Source organism: Anguilla anguilla, chromosome 1, assembly GCF_013347855.1.
Source record: "Anguilla anguilla isolate fAngAng1 chromosome 1, fAngAng1.pri, whole genome shotgun sequence".
NCBI lineage: Eukaryota > Metazoa > Chordata > Actinopteri > Anguilliformes > Anguillidae > Anguilla > Anguilla anguilla.
Genome location: NC_049201.1, coordinates 47,415,643 through 47,433,878, shown reverse-complemented (window position 1 = coordinate 47,433,878; position 18,236 = coordinate 47,415,643). Strand labels below are relative to the sequence as shown.

General features: G+C 38.5%; 1 protein-coding gene across 1 annotated transcript; it reads right to left on the bottom strand.

Annotated features, from left to right (window-relative positions):
* Window positions 1–269: 269 nt before the first annotated feature.
* Window positions 270–17,931, bottom strand: calb1 (calbindin 1). The gene is made up of 11 exons (XM_035410276.1): window positions 17,757–17,931; window positions 17,129–17,205; window positions 10,214–10,288; window positions 4,467–4,547; window positions 3,961–4,017; window positions 2,518–2,595; window positions 1,980–2,035; window positions 1,829–1,868; window positions 1,678–1,731; window positions 880–951; window positions 270–419 (listed from the first exon to the last, which is right to left on the bottom strand). The coding sequence occupies exons 1-11, from the start codon at window positions 17,833–17,835 to the stop codon at window positions 306–308; spliced, it is 783 nt and encodes a 260-aa protein (XP_035266167.1). The 5' UTR covers window positions 17,836–17,931; the 3' UTR covers window positions 270–305.
* Window positions 17,932–18,236: the final 305 nt, after the last annotated feature.

The window sequence follows — 18,236 nt, the reverse complement described above, 5'->3', positions numbered from 1 at the left end:
AAGGCTTGGGTCTGTTTTTTATTGTATCAATCTTGTCATTACAAAAGCTGTACATTACAAACAGTATAGAAACAACAGGTTGAAAAGTATGTGCCACCAGCCTCATATATATACCTACATGCCGCCGATCAAATTTACAGGTTTAAAAAATAAATAAATGAAAATACGTCCTACTACCCTTAGAGTCTCTAGCTACCTTTACACACGTCACGAGTCAGTGGGGTGGGAGAGGCGTATGGATGAGGGTGGGAGTTTGGGGAGGGGGGGGGGCGGGGTGTGAAGAGGGGATGGTATGGGGGGGTTTCTCAATCATCATCGGCACATAGGACCAGCGCCAGCTCAGTCCTGTACAGCTTCCCGCCGTCGGACAGCGCCATAATGGCGTTCTTGTATGTTGGGATCTTGCTGGGGTCTAACACCTGTCAGGGACAAGGAAGTTTCTTTAGAAGCTGCTGTCTCGTGTTTATTGCTGTAGCACAAGCTGAAACCACTTTGGGTAATTCTATTTGATTCTAAGATCTTACAGCCAATAGCAGAGTTAGTTTTTTTTAGTCTAAAGACTAAAAAATACAAAGTAATTTTGTGACTGGTGAGGAAAAACATCATGATTATATAGTTACATATAGTTTATATACTGCTTTTTATTTTAAAATTCAGCAATTGTACATTCACATCATAGCCTTATTAAAATAAGGTTTATGTTTGTGTTTTATTTACCATCTGTTTTTACATATTTTGCAAGAAAATGTTTACATTTTTTCAAGATTTCTGAGCATGGTTTCATCCTCCGCAAGGTACTTAAACTCTTTTTGTTATCTGAAAGGCTAAATTAGGACATTGAGTTGTGGCTGCTGTGCAGAATACATTTTTGCGAGTTACCTTATTGTTTTTCTCACACAGGTCTTTGAGTAGGGCATCCAGTTCGTTCTCATCCATGTACCCATTTCCGTCCTGAAAACACGGAGAGATCGACAGGGTCACTCCCTCCAGAATGCCAAAGTCTTTTGTTTTGACAGTGCAAGGTGATGGAGGCTTTAGCGCTGCCACTGAAAGTCACAGGTGCTCTCATCGAAACCACGGGACCAGATTATTTTCCCCCTCCAAGCCCCACACTGTCGACACCAGCAGGGGTGCTCAACATCTGCCGTTAATTTGCAATCTGATGCCTGCTAAACATGACCAGTGGAAGCCCCCCCGCTGCTCAAAGCGCCCCTTTAAACGAATGTACCGCCATTTCCTTCACCAGTCACCTCTCTGGGGTGTTCAGCTATTACACGGCCCCAAGCGGTCTGACTGCTTATGCAATCCGAACCTGCCAATCAGCACGTGTCAGGCGGCGTGTCATCCCCGCCGATCCAGGGATGCGGCAGTGCACTGCAGAGGGCCTATGCCAACTGCCTGCTGCGGTGCGGGCTTAGCCGCCAGACTCTGCCTCGGTCTCTGCATACAGATAGAGCTGTCTGCTTTAATTTGGAGCAGAGGGAAAGCCCCGATCGGCTTTATCTACCCCTCCCCCCTTTGAATTGCTGTCTAGATGATCACTGGCATCAATAGGAAAATTATTATTGGTAAAATCTACACAACATTCAAGTTAGACAACCAGTCATTTGCAGCACATTAAAACTTGAACTGGGATTCCATTATTGCTGACATGGTTATCATCTTTAAAAAACATACCTGGTCATAAAGCTCAAAAATCTTGTTGAACTCTTTTTTTGTCATTTTCACCCCCTTAAAAGAAAGAAGACACATACTCTCTGTGAAATTGCTGGGCCAAGGTCATTTTATGCAGAATTTTCCATTTTCAGATTCAAAACACTCTTTGTACCTGGAACCTGAGCAAAAAGTTCTCCTGGTCAGGTAGCAGCCTGTTAAAAATACACAGAAAGCAAGTTTTTTTTATGCCACAATACAGTCTGGCACCACAAACATCTGGTGATGATTTATGCACAGAGAATGCCACCAAACAATTAGCCAACCTTGCCATTTCTGCCAAGCAGAGCTTGCCATCGTTGTTGGAGTCAAACATTTTGAGCTGGAATAAAAATCACGTGATTTATACCACAAACAACACAGCAACAAAATAGCACATCAGGAAAATAGATGAGTGAGTTCTAATGCAGTATATAATCTGGGGCTGGCTGCCTGTTCATAGCCTGATGGCAGAAGGCACTTCAGTGTTACACAGAACATGCATTGCAGAGGGACCGTCTACCGTCCATCGTGTTTAACTCATCATCTTATTTATAAATGCACTACTTTAATGTAATAGACCCAATAGAGAAACGACCTGAAAAGCCTCAATGTTTTTTGGGCATCTCCTGCAGGTTCATCTCATGGTAAATGTCTGTCTTGTGCAACTATAAGCGAATAAATAAATGTAAATAAAACACACCACACAAACATGATATAACTGATGTAATACACTCTGTGATTATATATTTGCGTTTGAAGTCCATCTCTTTGTGTCATTCAGCCTGACCTGCTCAGTCAGAGAGAAAGCAGAGTGACTCTTACTGTTGTGCACGTATATTCATCTAATTTTTTGTCATCGTATTGTTTCCCAGCCTTCCGAAGTAGATCTTTCAAAAAGTTCTGAAATCACAGAGGCACAGACAGAGATTAGTGTTCTGTTTTCAAGCGCACATACAGGCTCAAACCAGTAATATGCATACTTAGGGCAATAATCCATTGCAACCACTTCTATAGGCCACCTGCTTTGGAGTTACTTCAAACACGTTTTTTTTTTTTGTTGTTTTAGACCATGAAAACCTAAAATACCCGATACTCGCCATTGTAAAGCAAGCAGGTCATTAGAAACTTCTGTAAGTAAGTATGCAGAAGAGTCTTAAAAGAGACTCAAAAAAGACTTAAAACAGTGCTTGGAAATGGCCCTTACATAAGCTCTTTACCCTGCAGCCATCAAATAACATTCTAAATATATGACCCTCCAGCCTCCATAAGGTATCCCTCTCTGCCACTCCTAACCATATTGATAGACTAACAATCAACAGCACCGTCACTGTCATATAACACGAGGGGAAAATACGAAGACGACCACAAGCTTTGGGCTCAAATTGAACGTCCTGTCAACATCACCGCAGAGATATCAACAGCACCATCACCAACACCTGCAGTACTGAACTGCTTTGTATATTTTGTGATTAGAGGTGAAAGCCCTCCGTCCCGGCCCCTCCACAGGTCGGGCGGGGCTGCAGGACATTCCGCCGACTGCAGAAAATTCAGGCACTCTCCCCGTCCCCATTGAACCACACTGCACAACGTCTCGCTGACATATTACCTTCATTATCAAGTCACCCACTGAAAATCTGACAGCTGTTCAGGGACTGCAAATAGAAAAAAGTGTGCCAGTCTTTCTAAATTTCTGTTGTTGTCTTTTTTTCATGCCAGGATGCTCCAGTCTGCCGCACTGCTCCCCATCCCCCACACTAGCTATATGCTGTGTAAGAGCACACTGCCATCTCAGATGTCTGTCTGTGTTCTCTAACTTCATTTGAAATAAATTGGGTTGTAATGAGTGTAAACACAATGCACCCAGAACAAATGAAAGCCCAAGCACTGTGATGAAATGGCCTGGATGGACCTTGGACCTTCAGGCACGCATCTTGCATCTTGATGCCCTGCTCACTCTGGGCTCCAGTTTAATTATTTCACTTCCTTACAACCGCTGCTGGAATGGGTAATATACCCATGAGTGCCACTTTAACACAATATGAATACAGTCGGGCTGCTCCATTACAGTTCCACATAAAGGCCTGCAATATCCATTACATACATTTTAATCACCAACCTCTTTCATAATGGAATTACAGTAATAGTACTTGTGGGCCAAGATAGAATAAGGCCCAGGGGTCCATTGCTATTACCGAAACAGATGATGAAAAGACGGGAGATACACAACTTGTCCCAGAGTTGGGGTTTGTCTCCATGGTTTCTCACCTTGAGTTCATCAGCTTCGATGTAGCCGCTGTGATCTGCGTCATAATTGCGCCAGGCCTGTGAGAGAACAACGGCCATTCCATGTGACTCATTATGGGGGGGGGGGGGGGGATTATGGGGGGGCAACTACACAGATCTCAGTCTGTTAAACAGCTTTCATTACATCCATTGCTTTGCAAACACAACATTGTTAAGCTCTTCAGCAAAGCAATCATTTGTTCAATCACATTTGTTAAGCGTAATATCAACCCACCACAACATATTACAAGCTTAAACCTAGAGTTCCTGAACTCTTCAAATCTTGCCGTAGATTAACACTAAGTTAAAAAGAACAGCTTTAAGTTAAAAAGGAACCTATAAACATTTTTTATAGAATATTTTTCTATAGATCACTGTATCTGCACTATACAAAGGAAGGTGAAGGGTTTAGTCTGGTTAATATGCTGCAGACTAATTATGGTTTATTCAATAAAAATAAATATAATAATCAAAATAAATAATACTACCTGCATGAACTCAGCACAGGATTTCAGCTGTTGTCGGAAATATAACAAGAAGTTTTCTTCTGTGGGTAATATCTGTACAAGCTATGGCAAAAAATAAAATAAAGAATTTCATCAATTCAAATTACCAGGCTGCATTGTCAAGATCAGAATGTCTGTTAGTGTTAGATGATGTGAATCATTTCTAGATATAGCAGTTGAGGAATTATACTATTAAAATTATGTTAATTTTGTGATACAGTTATGCTATGGAGTTAGTTGAATGGCTGGAACACAGCAGTGGTTCTGTGGCTTAATGAGAAGGAACATAATCATGGAAGTGATAAGACAAATATGACCTTACCTATTGTTTGATATATTAGCACCTTAAATATGTGTTTGTGTAATTACACAAAATATTTGTGTATATAGATAATACTAATATTGGTTAACTAATTGTTTTATACGCCTCACAATTAGCCACCCAATCGTGTGATTTCCATTCCAGTGCCAATCAGGGTGCTTGGAGGTTTGAATCCCCATGAGCCACGTGACAGAAACAAAGAGGACAGAAATCATATCATATCAACATATAATCAATAATACCTGTGATTTGCACTCCCAAAGTGAAGAAGAAGGACCACAAGACGCATTCTATTCCTTGTGGTCATCAATGTATTGCAAATAATGTCAATGACCATTTCAGAGACACTAATACATTATCTAACGTCAACACTGTCATCCATCGCATCTATTATCTATACTCGCTGTATCCTAGTCAGGGTCACAGGGGGTGCTGGAGCCTATCCCAGTGTGCATTGGGCGAGAGGCAGGAATACACCCTGGACATCGCAGAACACTGTCATTCATGAGACAAAAGTCATTCATGTGACAATTAGCACCAAACAACGGATTAATGTCATATATTTGTAATAATTCAAGTAGCAAGTGAAATGAAAATTAAGGAAAAAAAATCAAACATTACCACTAATTCTGACAGCCACACACAATCACAATGACAACACTACACAGGAAAGTATACAACCTACTTGACATCAAAATATAATAATTAAAAATACATTCACACTTAGCGTTGAATAATTCATCTGTGAGGAAGGAGCAAATTATATATATATATATATATATATATATATATATATACAGCAACTTTTTTATTTTCAGAATGCAACTGTAATTTGAGCCATTGGTTTTTACACAAATATTACATCTAAAAGTTCAGAAACATTAGAGAAAAAAGATGCACAATTGGGATTATTGCAGTTGAAGTGAATTTCGATAAAATTATATCTCTTTGGAGAATGAGCAACTCCCTACTTCAAGTCTTTATTTCCTGTTTAGTTTTATTCCTAGGCACACTAAAGAAGTCTGCTATGAGTAACAGATCATCCTTTTGGCAACAGTCAAACCGTTTCACAGCGCGAAAGATAGCAAACCTATCTAATCAAATTTAGCCATTTTTGAAGATGTTCCCCCAATCCGGTTATGAACCAGTCTAGACCGTAACAGGAAGTTAGGATAATGGAAATGAGTAGGGAATGGGTAAGGGAAATGATACTTCAGACTGACGAGTAACTCGGTCCTTATCAGCCTATCCAAAACTAACTAAAACCTGGCTAGTCTTTGAAGGCTTGGTGGGCATGGGCTGGCTATGAACGCTGTGCTTCGGGACAATTAATCTGCAGGCTGAGACCAAGCATCTGAATAGCATACCCAATGGAGATTTAAAATTCCACCCAGTTACCTTCAGAAAAAAATAAACATAACAATATAGTGTCCTGATGAAAGGATCTGTAATTCAGCTAGGAACGCTGGGAACTAACTGTACGGCAAGCAGAGGGGCAGAATGGGAGTCAAGGTCAAAACAATGAGCCAATTGTCAAATACAAAATCCAATCAACAAACAAACCATAACAGCTAGGCGAGAATCAGAACTAAATAGAAAGAGTTAATGGTCAAACAAGAAATCCAATTGACGAACGAACCAGAACGGCTAGACAAGAATCAGAATCGAACAAAATAATGTCAAATACACAAAGTCAAAACAAAGTAACTGCTATCCACGAAATAGAGCACAAGTTTGAAGAGCCCTGGTGAATGCAAACACCAGTGTAATTACAAAAACGGTGGACCTGCAAAAGCCTGCAAAACCAGCATCAATCTGTTTCTGGGTTCAGGGGTCATTAGGACATATCGACCATTTTACTGGTTACAAGGCTAAGCATGTGTAACTATGTGCTTATTCACGTAAGATCTGCGTTGGACAGTACTACCCATTATTAGCCTGCTGGTTAAAGCACTGCAAGCTAAGTAGTTAGCTGAAGCAAGCAAACATTTCAATAGCTACTCACTTAGCTATCAAGCTACCCAGATAGCCAGTGATTCCAGGCCAGATCTTTGCCAATTCTGACATGGTAGTGTGAACTTCATTTAGCTACAAATTGTGACATTTCTGCTTTATGAATTGAACAGAATTTAACATGCCTATCATCTGGTAAGTTAGTAACTACAAAGCCTTGTTAGCTACTTTCACAGCTAGGAAAGCTACATACAAGGCTTGTAAATTAACTAACAAACCAGTAACTTCTAAATACACATACGAAAGAACAATGTGCCGTAGTATATGATTGTACAATCATGTGATAGCCCTGTATCCAATAAGGGTTTGATACATCAAAATGAAACCGAAACAGATTGATGAGTTTTTGCAGGTCCACGTTTTTGTAATTACACCGCCTTTTTCAAAGTGAGTAACCAGAGGCCAACCTGATGATGAACTGGAAGAATGAGACATACACATTAAAAATGAGAGAAAGCATCACTGAATATTTAAGAATTAATGACACATGAGATTGACTCAATCATCTTATGGGAAGGAGTACAGGTAGAATTGAGAGGGGAAATAATATCATGTTCATGAGAAAGAACATAAAAAGGTAGAAATAACCACTGAACTGAAATAATTCTACATTTGATAAATTGGTAACACATATGTAACTGTATAAACCAGTCAGAGAATATACAGGCATTTCAAAATGGAAAGTTTATCTCAGAAATCTTTTTTGCTCTCAATAGCAAAATCATTTCCTTCCAATAACTGAAGAAACTGTACAGCAAATAAAATTTCATACATGGAACTTGGGCACCAACTTGAAATGCTTCCTTATTTACAGTCATTCATGAACAGGGCAAAGATGCAACAGTCCGTTCATCATACATCGTTTCACTTTCAAATGCTGATCAGAAAATATTATTTGCCAATATAGCAATTAGACTAAACATAATTTTCCCAGACAATTAATGTTGACCAACATGAATCTTTAGCTAATAAGTTATGATCAGACAACATTAGATGCACCTTGCATATTACAGACCACTGAAGTACTATGGGAAATACAAATTTATTAACAATGCACACAGAAAAAGCCATTAAAATGGTACTCTTGCCAAACATTTTTGAAGCATTTGGAGAATTCATATTTTCATCAGTTTCATGTACGAAACCCCAAACTCACAGGTGAAGTTAAAGGCACATTATTTAGATGATTACCAATAGCACAGGGAACTAGGCAAGGATACCCTTGGCAGAAGCCATAAGTCAACAGGAAAACTTTAAAGGAGTGGCTATAGGCCAAAAATAGATATAAATAACACACACTAGCTATTCAGATGATTTCATGGTGTATCATCTATTGAAGAATCATTACCAGCTTCATATGAAACAATAGCACAGTAAAGTATCTTTTCAGAGTACAAACTAAATGAGAGAAAATGTAAAACAATTATACTTGGAAATCCACATACAGAAGATTTTAAACAGATACACACTGGAATGGGACCATTTGAATTATACAATTATACAAGTGCAGTTATCCAACACTAGAAAATAAACTTCATGAAGATTTGAGCAGATGGAGAACAATACCAGCCTCAATATAGGATTGACACAAGAAAAATGAGCGGTCTACATTGATTACTTTTCCAAGCATTGCTCCTCCCTATAGCTTCATCTACGTTAAACCATTACATACTGTATAGAGACAATGGTGGATTAACACTCCCCTCCAAAACCTACTAAAGTATATCAATGCTGCACAAGATAGTACTTTAATGTCATGGATCAATGACAAATCCCGAGCAAAATGGTGATCAATTGAAAGGACAAATGCTAGGAATGGCCTTAAAAACACTACCCTTTATAGCACAGCAGGATTGAAGCTGAGGAATTGTAAGGGGCATGTGCTGGTGGCCATTAAACTACAGTACTATCTGTAAGTACTGTAGGGAGTTTCCTTGGAAGACCTGTGCAATAACACCACAAACTCAGGCTAATACTTACAATCTGTCAGGTGGCGATGCAAACCACTCCCATATACTCTGCTTAGGCACAGGATTAAATGACTTCTGGGAGGATGTTGGCAGTAATATATCCTGAATCTTCAATATAAGAGGGGATTTAGAACCCAGAATGTTTATCGAAGGGATTCCACCTCTAGGAATAAACTCTATACTCAACTACAATACTGACAATGGCAGCTATGAAGCTAATTACTCAAAACCAGTTTAAACCGGATAAACCATCATATATAAATATTGAATATGAAATCAGGACTTCTCTATCTTTTGACTTTAACAAAAGACAAAACAAATAGCAAAAAAGATTATATAAACATATGCATGTATGAAAGTAAAAATGTATGAATGAACTGTTTCTCTTATTCCTGTTTCATTTTACTCTTCTTTTGTTTTTTTAATTGTTTTTTATTAGCTTTTTACTGTTAGTATATTTGTCATAACTGCCTGTTTGGTTGTTTGGCTGTTTGCTTTCATTCATCATCTAACAAGACAAAAAAAATCGATTGGAAATTATTCTTGACCAAGGAATCAAAAAGTAATTGCGAAATAATTTAAAATGAACATGCCCAAACTAACTCAATGGCAGTAGTATTAAATCAGAACCACTCAGAATTTATTCATCTCAGCATATTTGTCAAAAATGCATAGATAGCAATGATATCTAGGAATAGCCCCACCCTCAGCACCAGTGTCCAAGTGAGACTGACAGGTGAGAAGTCAAGTTTATTTCATTTACCCCAGAAGGTCAACTGGTTTTCTTTATCTATGCCTTGTGTGCTATCTCTTCCGAGCCCATCAATTCTCACACGCGGTCCTGCATTCTGGGTCCCTAACCTTATTTATCAGCCAAGCTGGAGGATAGATTTATCACAAAATTGACAGGAAAAAGCTTAACATCTCTGACCCTTTAGTGAGGAAGAATTCCCTCAGTCTCTTCAGCGATACAGTCAGTTAACTCAGTGAAAGCAGACACTTGAGGTGAGATTAATCCTTCCTTCATAGTCCAGAAGACATCGGCAATAAATTAACTAGATTCTGCATCACCTGATTGAGATGCTAATCGGTTAAAATACTTCACAAATGTTCCTGCTGCAGAGCACGGTTGTCCAAACTTATCTCAGCAGGATTGGTATGGGTGCAAGCTTTTGTTCTAGCAAAACACTAAAACACCTGATTGTACAAATCAACTATCCATAGTCTTCAATCAAGTCCATTATTTTAAACCAGGTGTTTTCATACTGGGATGGAAAACAAGCCAGCATCCACACAGGCCCTTCACAGATAAGACTGGACTCCTTGGTTCCATTTGACTGATCATGTACAGACTCTACATTCATAAAAATAAAAATATTTGCATAATATTGTTCTTCAGTTTAAAATAGATAAATGACTCTCACCTCCACAATTCCAATCTTGCCATCTGCATTTTGCTCGTATTCCTGCACGAAGGCCTTCATTTGCTCTGTCAGCTCCTGCAAAGAGTCAACAAAAGTGAGCCTCCATGTTCCAAGCCGTCAACTGAAAGTTGCTTGAAAAATGAAGCACATGCTAGAACCCACTGTTATCACCACGCAATGAAAAAACACCACTGCACATGTCTCCCAGTACCAACATCAGATTGTCGGGTTCATAAAGCACAACATGCAGTTATCTGAGGGAGTGTTTGGTTGATTTGGTGGCCCTTTATTAATACATGTCATATGTACTGGCCAAACTTACATATTTTGCAGGGGTTCATTTTCAAATATTACTTCATTTGTTTTCACAGCTTAATAATTTTCAGTGTCAGTTCAATATTAACATGAAATTAATTATATGAAGTTATCTACCCATTTTTTTCTCTCCAGAGAACTTTGAAAACATGTCCTTCCAAAATAATGTTATTTCTAAAGGGTGCATACAGTTTCAATATAGTTTTGGGCTAGATCACTCAATACTATTGCTCACATTTACTCCTGAGGGCATTCAGTGTCTACCCAGAGTACCTGACTACCATCTGATCAGAACATCAGTGATGTAATGCGATGATGTAATGCTGTTTTACAGTAGCTCTGTGCCAGGGACATCTGGTTGACTGGTTCGTCTATCAGATCCACATTAGCTGGAAGGCATGGTCCATACAAGACAAGCTGGGAAACCCCCACACTATAATGTCCAGTGAAGTACTTCTGTTCCAGGGGGTTTAAAAAGTGGTGAAGGGCTTCACAGAACAGAATGTTGTGGGTGGTTTGCTTGTGTCTGTGAACCTTCTTTCAGTTCTGTTTAAACAGCATATAAAATTGCAACATACAACCTGCCTTTGTCAAAGTCCTGGACAGGTTTGAAAAACTGTGTCAGTATCCTATTACAATGCCTTAAGTTTTCACCCCCCACTGATTATTTCTCATTGTGCCTTTGCAAAGTCAAATCATATTTAAATTGTTTTTTTCTACCCTTATATACGTTGCTCTCTATAATATCAAATTAAATATTTAAATGACTTGATTCATTAGTATTCTCCTCCTTAGTATTCACAGCCTAAATCGAGCCAGATATATTCCATCTCGTTGAAAGATCACATTAAATGTATTAACTAAGTCCACATATGTTGATTTCAGATGCAACTCTTCAATTGCGTGTTGTAGAATAAATATCACTGATTTTGTGAGATCTCACAACTGAAACAGTTACAATGATCAGTCACACTGTCATGGAGACCAAAGAACTGCCCATGGAAGGTTATAAAAAGCATGATTATTTTCATAATTAATATTTTATCATCAAAATGAAAAAAATATGGCACAACCCCCAACACTCTCAAGATCAGACTGTCCTACAAAACTGAGCAATAGATGAAAAGGGCAATTGACAGAGTAGTGACCCATCTCAGCTGATTTTGGAGAAACTCTCCAGAGATCAACAATCTCTTCAACACTTCACAGGTTTGTATGCTTTAGCAAAGTAACTAGTTATGCCTGTAGCATGACCCTGAGACCTTCTCTAAGAATATTTTATGCTCTGATGTGACTAAAGTTGAGCTCTTTGGTCGGAAAGCAAAGTGCTATTTTGACACCAAGCAAATACAGCCCATCACCCAGGTAACACCATTCCTACCATCAAGCATGGTGGTGGCAGCTTCATCGTATGGGGTAACTTTTCAACAGGAGGGACTGGAAAACTTTGCCAATTACCATCAAGGGTAAGATAGATGGGATGAAATACATGCAAATCCATGAGAATAACCAGTTTCAATCAGAGATCTGTGTTTATGATGAAGATTTACGTCCCAAAAGGCCACTGGCCCAAAGCACAAATCAAAACGACTGAAAAAGGAATGGCTTTAAAAACAGCGCTGTTTGATTCCTTAATTTTCAAATATAAAGGGCAAATCTTCTAGACACTCCACATTGAGAGAAATCTACAAAGGACTGTAATGCTTCTGCGGCTGTTAAATCATCAAATTTACAAGAAAAACTTTACATACAAAAGCACCACAGAGCATGGAAAGCACATGCTACTGCACTGCAAGGGAAGTATAGCAACACAGTGTGCTGTCTGGGTTGTGTATGTCTAAAAGTTGTGTATGTTCTCTACATACGGTACATTTCAGTGCCAAACGGACACATTTTTATGCAAACATAACTCAACACAGTCCATGTCTAATTTACAAATATGATGGCAAGGTACCACTTTCAGTAAGCACGGATGTTTTAAGACAACCTGAAAACTGGTGGTTTGAGAATATCCCATACAAGGGCATCCCTCTGTGGGTCAACAGACGGAAATTATTCATCATTACAGGCTTGCAAGAACACTACAGCTGTTTACTGACACAGATGAGATTGGACCTGCCCCCTGCAATTTGTTTTCGACAATAATTTATGTAAGCTATTTTTGTGTATGAATGACCTTTTAATCATTCATTCAAAATGGTCCAGTTCTGTGAATTGAGACAGTATGTTGTTCCAATAAATATTGAACTGGTCCATTTGCTGGTCAAGCAATCTTGTTTGTGGCTCAATGGTTGCCTTTTTAGTCATTATTATTCCTGCACCATTATTTGTGCATCAAAAATGAATCACTTGTAAAATGATGCGTAAATTTCAAATTAATGTCCCTGAATCAGTGCTGGCCCAACTTCAAATACAAACATGAGTGAAATCAACCATTTAGTTTGTGCATTCTGAACAACATAAGATCTCTGACATATTGTATACTGAACTATTGACTAAAGTACTAAAACAAAGCTTGAACTTTGCCCTACTGGATTAATGAAATCAACCTGTATCATATTCAGAAGGCTGTAATCAAATTTGCAGTGAGGCACTTTGGTTGTACCTTTCAGCAACACATAATTGTTTGTACAATAAACATCCTTGTCTGTATATGGAAAATGTGCAATAACTAAGCAAACACAAAGGGAAATAATCTTGGAAAATAGTGTGTATTATTTGCAAATAAATGCTCAACTGAGTCAGTAATTGGACAGGTCAGGGTTAGTGTTGCTGTTACTGTCCAAGAAAACTACAAGAGCAAGATGGAGCAAGATGTTCAGCACAGCAACTACATATTCAAATATACAAGTATTATCAAAATAATATTCAAAGCCTCAAACCTTCAATCTAAATGTTCATGATTAGTTTGCTCATGCATATGATGTGACGTATAAAATGATTAAAGTGCATTTTTGTGTGTGCATTATTTATTTGAATTTTCAGACTTTTTGTCCTTCTATTATACATTTCTATATTGGTACATGAGAAAAAACCTGGTTTGACAGAATATAAGATTGGCCCAAGTGCTTGTCAGTTCAAATTACTCAGGTGATACATTCCAACAGAAAAACTTCACACCAATTTAAACATATTTCACAAAATATAATTGCAGTGAAGTATTTCATTTTCCATGGTTTATAGTGAAATCTTTCTTGTAGTGATTGAATATGATCCACAGCAGGAGAACAAAATGGCCTCAGAAACATTCCAGATTGAACACACAGTGACACAACACACTCATAGATGGGTATGACGATTCTACATAAGATTGCCTTCTCTAACCCAGTGGTCAATAACTTGGAAGGGGGAGATTTCAATTCACATTGACATTTGCTATGATATTGTCACCTAATTCAGCTCAACAACCAAACCTAACTGTAATTTTGCATAGGGCTCAGCTACCAAAAAACATGATGGCCTAACATTATTCCATTCTTCGAGAATAATTGACAATCAAAATATGAAGTCATTTCACTGCATACAAGACAAACAGTTTGCAATCAGTAAATGGATCAGATTATCTATGTGAAATGCAGGAATTTTTCTTTTTTCCTGCGTGACAGAAAGGGACACACAATGCCTTAATAGTGATGGGAGTTTGAGACCTTCACAAACCATCTGTTATCAGTGGCTGACTGCTTTAAACCAGGCATGGCTTTTTTTCTTCACAGAGGGAGGCCTTTTGATTGGTTCAGAGTCAGTGACTGAGAATGCACTGTTGCCCCACCCATTGCAGGGTTTGTGAACCTTTACCCACGATTTACACCAAACACAGCATCTCCACTGTACTCTAGCTGGAAATAATAATTTTCAATTAAGTGAGGGCATTATCTTGTGATTCTGAGCTTGCCGCTAGCCACAACAACTACTGAAGTTAAAAATATTTGAACTTCTAAAACTATCACCCTGAACTTTTTGTTCTGCTGTGTCAGTTTTGAAAGGCCTTTTGGTGATTGGATTGATCAAATAATAACTCTTGTTTTTCTTAACTCTCGTTTCCCCTAGAAAAAATGCTTTTACTAATTTGCATGCCTGCTCCCTTCTGAGTGAATACAGCCATTTTACTGAGAGAAAAAAAGGGTATTCTAATGTCACAACCCATGCCTACCAGGCTAGGATGAGCAAACATCAAATGCATTCATTCTAAACTGTAAGCTAACAGCTGATCTAGAGAGACAAGTTTCATTTGGTGTAAATTGAGAATCGCCCTAATATCACTAGTCCTGTTGTCCACCGGCAGTTGTAAGGGAAAGTGGCAGACCCTGCTGCTAACCAATCCCCTGGTCAAGTTTGAATTGGAGAGCCACTGTGAATAGGCTGGTCCTTTTGGACAAATCCAACTTGGTGCCATAAACATTGCCATTCTTTCACCTCCTTGGTCTGACATCCATTCATGTCCATAACAGTCTGCAGAAAATGCCAGTACTTTCAAATCTCACCGGCCCTACTGAGATGTGAACGATGACACACTTCCTGTGAGCTTGCACCCCTGTGGAGCTTCCAGATTATTCCACCATCATCCAAATCTCCATAAACTCATTTTACATTGCAGCCACAAAATGTCAATCCCCTTTCGGTAATCGGTCAAGTGCGCACTCTTGTGCAATTATCTCTGCAGGGTAATTGCCAACGAATGACTGAAACTTGGTCTTCTTCCAATCATGGTAAACCTCCTGCAATGTACTTCGGATACTAATGTGACTGGCAACTCCGGTCTCTTCCAGTGGTTAATCTGTTTATGATCAACACAGAGTATAAATATAATGAGGCCAGTGTCAATGCAATAGGACAAGCCTCTTAAATTTTCCTGACACAATTCATGTTGAATAGCTTAAACATATTGAACAGTTTTTTGGCAGGATGAGAACAGCCAGCAATCAAATTAAAAACGATTAGCGTTGGCCTAAAGACATGTAGATCACTTACTTCTCTCTTCCCCGTAGACTTTAATTCTTTCCACCAAAATGTGACTTGCTTGCAATGAGGTAAAAAGGTGTTGTAGATAAATCACTTTTCTTTAAAAACATTTACATGTCAAATAGGGACATGTTAGTACTGTTTATAGACAGTAGTGGCCAAACACTGTAGACTAAAATGTGTTCTATATCTCAGTTCCCCATTGCAAAATAAAATAGAATGAATAATTCTGACTAATTTTGGCACAAACTGGGCACTGTACGTCAGAATTCTTAAAAAAACAGAATTATAATTTTCTTCAACAGAAATTTCCAAAAATTCTGAAAAAAAGGTCTGAAAAAGGTCTGAAGAGCTTAGGAAAGTAAAGGTTTTGGTATTCAATTACAGAAATGCTCACAAAGTAAATCCTGTAAATATGCTTTCTGATAAAGGGACAGAGGCAGTAATAGCGAACAATACCAATATATGCTATTAATGCTACTATCTGCAACAAAAGCAAATTAAAAATATGAATCTGAAAAGGCAAATTTGTAAAAGAACAGTCACATATCACAGATCCTAGATCCTAGCCTTCCAACACGCACGCCATTGAGCTTTTTTCTGTTTTATTCAAAGAAGGACTGGCTCATTATATTGTTGGTGTTTACACATTGTCACTCAAAAACGTCCTCGGAAGCAAACACTACATAAAATATATATTTTCTGAAACATTGGAATCAAAACAATTCCACGATCAGGAAATACTTACATTTTTTAAATGCAGTTTTATCTTTAGTTTACTTCCTTATAGTCCAGTGGGCTACTTTCTAATAAATAATTCCTTTTAGGGTTCCATGACCTTCAGAACACTGTCTAGGATGTAAAAATATTTACACTTTGCAAAACATTCTTGCTGTAAAAATATAATTCATCTGTATTCTGTAATCCATACAGACTAAATATACCAAATTAAATATTTGTAACAATAAAAAAACCATAATAAATAACAATAATTACTCAACTATAGGTTTTAGTTTTTTCTTAAATGGATTAATATGTGTTAAATATTAAATGACAATTGATAAACCATTATCTGTATGGAATATGATCCAATAAGCATTAAATTACGTAGCAGGGGCGATGAATACTAAACTTTGAAAACACATTAAAATCATTAGCTCTAATAAAGCATATTCCCGTCCAATAGTTAATTCCCTCAACCGACAAGTTCTGCTTGTTGATTGAAGAACGTAGCCTACCACCACTGAAACAACTGCAGGGACGTACGGAGGATGGCCACGCGTAAGGAGCTCCACCGCATCAAGGAAACGTGCAGAACAATCAGGTCAGTATCGGACTACCGTAACAATGAAGATTTCGTTCATGTGCCACCGTCACGGTGCTTCAGTGAGTAAATACGAGATAACAATTGAAGGTAAGAGATTTGTCCGGTAAAATCACTGTGGTCTAATATCAAGGGCAAACTTGAGAGAGGGGTTGTTTTAGTGGTGAAGGACACGTTTCTATGCGTTATAGAAATGACGCATTTTGTAATCGGTAAATTAGGCCTATATCACACATCGCAGTAAAAAAACAAACAAACAAAAAACCTTGAACTTTTGCCAAAATTATAAAGATTAAAGAACAAGTATCTGTACTTACTAGTCCTGCTTGTTTTCGGGCTTGCTGAAGTTCTTTAACAAAGTTCTGCAACTCCTTTCCTTCAATATATCCATTACCTGAAAGAGTAAGTGCCTCCAAATTAGCGCGTGAGCCCTAAACGTTGAAGGCAAAAGTAATTTAAAAAGCTCTTCGAATGTCATGTAACTCGATGACAACTCGAGAAAATCACTGGAGGGAACGAATTCACTTGCACAATCATTTCAGCATCTCCAAATAAATAAAATAGCTCGTTGCCTTATCGAAACATTCTTAGCCTAACTGAAATGAACTAACCGAAATTAATTTCTATTCCGTCACAATGTCACCACAACTTTCGCATAAAGTCTTTTAAAAACGTATAGTCTATACCAATGCATATAACAGTCACATCTAGAGACACCAGACACGTTGAGCACAGCAGTATTCTACACTAAACAGTCCCAACTATTCAAATACAGTGATCGGTGTCAAAATAACTCAACTCATGACGGTTTAAGTTCTGAAGCAACACTTAGAAGCAGATGCATAAAATATAATTCCCAGATCAATAGATAAAAATCGCACTTCGCTCTCATCGTTAGGCTCCAGGGCCATCTTTAATCCATAATTAAACGATTTAGTAAGTTACCATCATTGTCATAATGATGAAAGATATCCAGGAACTGTGAAGCCGAGATCTCAACTCCCTGCAGGTAAGCGTTTGCCATGTCGCTTGTTTTTTTAGAATGCGAAGATGGTATTGTACTGGTACTTCTGCTCTGACTGAGCTACTTTGATCAGAGCGCCTCAGTATTTAACACTGCACTAGCGCCCCAATCTCATGGCCCCGCCCCCGCTTGCTGCGAGGGGAGAAAGGAGCCAAAAGCGAAGCTCACCTCCGCCGGAATGCCGCAGGTAGCGCGCGCTCACGCAAATACGCACTGGGGTGCACGGAGATGTGGAGCGCATTCTAAATGAGCACTTTTAGGCGCCTCGGGTTTTTTTTCATTCAAACAGCCTGACAAAAAGTAAGTGTTCAACAGAGCGACGGATACTATCCTAAACAATTCGTGGCATTTTTGAACAACTTTCCTGATAAAGTAAAGTGAGAATTACGCTGAAAAATCAA

What these genes read in the sequence shown, in the direction of transcription:
- calb1 (XM_035410276.1), bottom strand. Translation starts at nt 17,835, where the DNA reads ATGGCAAACGCTTACCTGCAGGGAGTTGAGATCTCGGCTTCACAGTTC. An exon ending in TCATCATTATGACAATGATG is followed by an intron (nt 17,206 to 17,756) that starts GTAACTTACTAA and finishes TTACTCTTTCAG; the next exon opens with GTAATGGATATATTGAAGGA. An exon ending in CCCGAAAACAAGCAGGACTA is followed by an intron (nt 10,289 to 17,128) that starts GTAAGTACAGAT and finishes GACTCTTTGCAG; the next exon opens with GAGCTGACAGAGCAAATGAA.